We start from the raw sequence: 5,434 nt of genomic DNA, 5'->3' as shown, positions 1-5,434 counted from the left end.
TCTACTGGGCTGCTGAATCTCGGGACGGTACCGCAGGGTGTGTGGCCTCTTTTGAGCTTCCACTTCCCGTGTAGAACTTCTCTCTGTTCCGTGCGCTCTGGCCCTGGCTGCTGGATCACGCAGTGGCGGCCCCACAGGGTATGTGTTTTCTGCTGAGTCTCCGCCACCCAATCCGGATGTTTCCCCACTCTGTGCGCACTAGGTGGGGCTGTTGGACCTTGCAGAGGCGGCCTGTAGGGTGTGTGTTTTCTGCTGAGTCTCCGCCTCCTTAGCTGGCCACCTCCCCACTCTGTACGCTCAGTACTGGGCTGGGGCGTGTCTTCTGCAACCCTCGTCTATCAGCCGGGACTTCAAGCTCCTGCTCAGCACTGCCCTGCCCAGGAAGACTTTCAGGTTTCTGCTAGGCGCAGACTGCCGGCCGCTCTGGGTGCCTTTGTAGCACTGAATAGGGCTTTTTCTGGACTTCTCACCTTCCTCCTGGTATTGCAGTTATTTGTGTATTTGCCTTATCTCCCACACCAGGGCAGGAGCTCCTCGGGGGAGGAGCCCACAGCACACAGTTCCTCTTTGAATCTCCCCAGCGCCCGCCTGCAGTTAGCTCTCCAGCAGGTTCAAGCGAGCTCGGGAGCACTCCGGCCACACCTCTCCCAACCAGAAATTGGTTAGGGTTCTTCCAAACTGATGGCCACAGAGACGATATCTGCCTCCCGGAAACAGGAAGTTTACCTGGGGCCGGAGCCCAGGGTGCGGTGGAGTGACAATCAGGCCGGCCTCCTCTTCCCTGCCCTCCCAATGCTGGCCGGGGGCTCCCCACGCCACCAGTCCCGCCAGAGATCCGTGGGGGGAGTGGGATGGGAGGCCGGTCCGCAGGCCCCGGGAGGCCCTGCGCTGGGGCAAGCAAGTGGCAAGGCTCAGTGAGGAGCCGCGCCGAGCGAGGAGGGCAGGCCTGGCCGAGCCGGCCGGCTCCGCCCCCACCTGAGAAAATGGAGGCAGCCCTGGTGCTGGTGACTGGCCTGGTGTGGCAGGCGGAAGCCGGATGGGCGTCTGCCCCGCAAGCAGGGCCGGGCTGGGGGTCACTCACAGAGCTGGGCCGGCCAGGCGGCTTCCTCTCCATTTCCGTGTCGTGGCTGCCACCGTCCTTGGCCGCTGCCGCCTCGGGCTGCTCACTCAGTCCCGCGGCGCGGCTCGGGCGCTCTCAGGAATCTTCTTTTGTGTCGGCCCTAAACCTCGAATTTGTAGTTGCTTTTTTGTCGCTGTAGATTAGTTGCTCAATGACTTATTCATTTTTTGTTGCTCTTAGAAATGCAAATAGCACTCTGGCAGCACAGCGCACACTTCTCAGGCTCACGCTGTCTTCTGGCGCCCCCGCTCCAGACCCGTCGCCATCTTGGTCCTAAAAAGTTTGTTCATCCATGATTTAAATAGTTAGTTTCTGAGGCTGGGAAGTCCAAAGTCCATCTGGTGGTAGTGACAGCAACCCAGGGGTCTCACACGAGTGGAGAAGCCCGACGGTGCTGGTGCCGCCGACAGACACACAGGAGCCGGGTGAGCCGGGAGAGTCCATGGGGCGGCTGTCGTCCCAGGCAGGGCCTGGGCTCTGTTCTTTACATTTAAACATTCTAATTTACTCCTGCCATGTTATTTAGTGTCGATGAGCCCAAATCATCTCAGAAAAGAGAAGACATGTGCATAGCAGATTTATGGAATGAATGAATGAATCCATAGGTGGTGAGCTTCTTTACATTTAAACATTCTAATTTACTCCTGCCATGTTATTTAGTGTCGATGAGCCCAAATCATCTCATAAAAGAGAAGACATGTGCATAGCAGATTTATGGAATGAATGAATGAATCCATAGGTGGTGAGTTAGTTGCACAGGGATGTACATACCAATTTCTATGGGGCCAGAGCATAGACTCTGCCATGTGTTGCTCATAATCTAGGTGGGATCCAGCCACATCAAGGTTGTGAACATTTGTCATTTTTGCTCTCCCAGTGTCTCTTCTGTCTTCTTTTGATTACGGCACTTTGGGTTTCTTTGGGAAGCCACCTCTCCCTCACTCTCAGTCCATGTGGTTTGGGTGAGGCTGACCCCAACTCCTGCTCCAGCTATAGGCATGAGACCCAGGTCTGCTGCCCCATCCCCAGCATTCCATCCCACTGGCCACAGAGATTGGTTCAGGGATAGGCATGTGACCTAAGCTGGGCCAATAGGGGCTTTACCTAGGACTTAGGCAGGAGCTATTAGGAAGGAGGAACTTTCTTTGCTCTGGTGGATTAGCAGACAGGACCGAATCCTGAGCAGGGGCAGTCATCTTTGCCACCATAGGGGAGGAGCCTGCTTGAGTGAAACGAACCCAGGAAAATGCAGAGTCAGAAGGAAGAGAGACACAAAGTCCCAACATTATCATCTGAACCCCTGGACCCTGCCCTGAACCCCTGTACATCTTGGTTACAAATGCCTAAAAATTCCTTTTCTTTTTTTAACCTTAAATGAGTTTGATTAGATTTTCTATCTTTTGAAGCCAAAACGTCCTGACTAATATAAGGGTTTCCTAAAACTCTTGTGTCATTAGAAATGAATGTGCTTAAGAATTTTTTTTAAGGATTCTAGAATTCTTTAGGACTATGAGTCACTACATTCAAACCTCTCTTAGAGAGAGAACCAACATTTGAAAACCTTTGGCCTTTTGTTCTCAAATGGGTTTCAGATTACATATTCTCAGCTGTGGATGGCCAGGGAGTCGAGGGAGCACTGGCTATGGAGTCCAACAGACCTGGGTTGGAATCCCAGCTACACCAGCTGATTGGTGAATTATCAGCAAGTTACTTATCATCCTGGTCTTCATTGTTCTTATCTGAAAAGGTGGGGAGAGGTAATATGAAACCTGTTTTTGTGGGGATAATGGCTTTTTTTAAAATCACAGTTTGTAATTACATATTTGTGTGATTATTTGATTACTGTCTGCAAAGATCAAGTCTACCAGAGGTGGGAAAGGGGGATGTGGTGTTACCGAGAAATTGGCAAAGGGCCATAAAAAATGGTTACATTGTATAATGATGAATATACTAATTATCCTGATTTGATCACCATATATTGTACACAGGTACTGACATTCAACTCTGTACCCTACAAGTATGTATAATCAGTTATGTTTCAATAAAAAATAAGTAAATAAAAGAAAATTGGAAACCATTAAAAAAAAAAGATCAGGTCTATATGGCACTTTATTTCTCAAACTAAGGAATGCATGGAAAAGGAGGTGCTTAATAAACATTTTATGAATAAGTATATAAATAAGTGACTAGAGAAGACCATGCAGGTATGTGCTTGGCACATAATGGATGGGCAATAAATACCAGTTTCCTTTCCTTTTGGACTGGTGCTTATAAACTCCAGTGCCTACATGGGCCAGGCAGGTAATGAACTTGAGGTAAGCTGGCCAGATGTGGAATTGTGTGTGTCCTTTCTAAATGGAGAAGACATTACTCAGCTCTAACCAAGTGTTACTCCTTGGTAATGTGGACCTAGAGTGGCTAGATCTTTCAAGAGAAGCCAGAAATTAGAATTTTTCTGACTTTTCATCATGGGTACAATTAAACACACATACATAAACAGAAAGTTTAAAAACAAAAAACAAAAAACCCCCCCAAAAGTCTGAAAGATGAATTTAGCTCTTGGGTAACCAGCTCATTACAGTTGGGACCTATGTCCGGGTCCACCCTTCAGGTACGAGCTCAGACCACGGCCATGAATGAGCACATGGCAGTGAGTATACGTACTGGCAAGTGACTCAGAACTCTGGTTGGGGACGTTGTGAGATGCCTCCTGGAGGACGTAGGTGGACGTGGAGAGGGGCGAAGGGCAGATGCTGCTGGCCGGGACGTAAGGAGGGTTGTAGGATGAGCTGTAATACTGGGAGTACTGGCTCTGCGGGAAGCCGGCGTAGGAAGGATAGTCCTGGGAAGAGAAAACATGAACAAGAGATATGAGTGAAGAAGGCTGTCTGGGCTTTGGCCTCAGTCAGCCCAGCCACCCTGCCTCTCTCCCCATTAGAATAAAAACTCTCTGAGGGTAGGGACTGTCTTCATTTCGGTTTTCCCTGAAGCAGACCCTGAGACCAGGATTTAAGTGCAAGTGATATATTTGGAGTGACAGAGACACCAAGAGAGGGGTGGGGAAGTGGAACAGCAAAAACAAGAGAAGGCAGCCAATACAGGGGCTTCTGCAGGGGTGGTTGGAGCCAAATCCTGCTGGGGAAAAGCTGAGATGTATAACCCTCTCTCAAGGGGCGAGGGAGCTGGGGTTTTTATACACCAACTTGTCAGTTCCTGAGAGTTGCTCTCAGGGGGTGTTAATTCCTGGCACATCCTGCCTGCCCTATGCACTGATTCTAGAAAAAACTTTCAGGCCCAGGGATGCAGATCTGGCAGCTGGAGGTCAGCAGGTGACCTCGAGGGATATGTAGCCCTGAGAGCATCTGTCTAGGTTACTGTTGTATCCCCAGCACCTGGAACAGTACCTGGCACATGTAGTAAGTCAGTAAATATTAAATAAATTAATGAACAAATGAATGGATAATAAAGACCTCACACACACACATACCCAGGAGACCAGGTGACATTTTAGGTGCATAGGGGGTGGGGTTTGCAAATACAGCAGCACCTGTACAGCATTAGGGTCCAGAATATTGTAGGAGGAAGTCATGGAGATCAAATCAATAGATGCCAGTCCTCTGATCAAGCTTTGCTTAAACAGATGAGATATTCCAATTCTCCCACAATAGTCATTGTTCCAAATATTCTGTCCATCATCACCAAAAAAATTGTGCTTCTCCACCCTGCAAGGAACTTATGGAAAGTTCAGCTTGCAGCATCCCACTCCAGATCTCCTGAGTCAGAATTTCTGGGGAGTAGTGTTTTTGACAAGTTCTTACTGTGAAATGGACAAACACCCAGAGTTAAGAACCACACCTTAAAAAGTACTGTTTTACAGGGAGAGGTTGGTCAATGGGTGGTACAAAATTACAATTAGATAGGAGGAATAAGTTCTGATGTTCTATTGCACAGCAGGGTGACTGATTAACAGTTGAGTTTTGTGTATTACATAACTGCTAGAGGAGTGGCTTTGAATGTTTTCACCACAAAGAAATAAGTGCATGAGGTGATGGTTACACTAACAACCCTGACCCGATTATTATGCAACATATACACGTATCAAACATCAGATTGTATCCTATAAACATGTACAATTGCAATATGTCAATTAAATAAAAATAAAAAACAAAAAAGTACTGTTTTATTTTCAAGTATTTATCTATGTATGTAGTACACATAGTACAAATAAACAAAATAATACAAAATACATGAAACAATTTTCATATTTTCCAAGTTTTTTTTTTTTTTTTTTTTTTTTTTTTTTTTTTTTTTTCT

At 47.4% G+C, this 5,434-nt stretch overlaps 1 protein-coding gene across 3 annotated transcripts in view; it reads right to left on the bottom strand.

Moving 5' to 3' along the window:
* Window positions 1-5,434, bottom strand: part of EYA2 (EYA transcriptional coactivator and phosphatase 2) — a 200,996-nt gene that overhangs the window by 116,781 nt on the left and 78,781 nt on the right. For all 3 annotated transcript variants that reach the window (XM_008572544.1, XM_008572547.1, XM_008572546.1), the window contains exon 6: window positions 3,785-3,962. In XM_008572544.1, the coding sequence (XP_008570766.1) occupies window positions 3,785-3,962 (178 nt within the window). The remainder of the gene's footprint in view (window positions 1-3,784; window positions 3,963-5,434) is intronic.

The sequence above is a fragment of the Galeopterus variegatus genome, unplaced genomic scaffold (assembly GCF_000696425.1).
Source record: "Galeopterus variegatus unplaced genomic scaffold, G_variegatus-3.0.2 Scaffold805, whole genome shotgun sequence".
In the NCBI taxonomy this organism is placed as follows: domain Eukaryota; kingdom Metazoa; phylum Chordata; class Mammalia; order Dermoptera; family Cynocephalidae; genus Galeopterus; species Galeopterus variegatus.
This window is presented reverse-complemented; position numbering and strand designations above follow the sequence as displayed.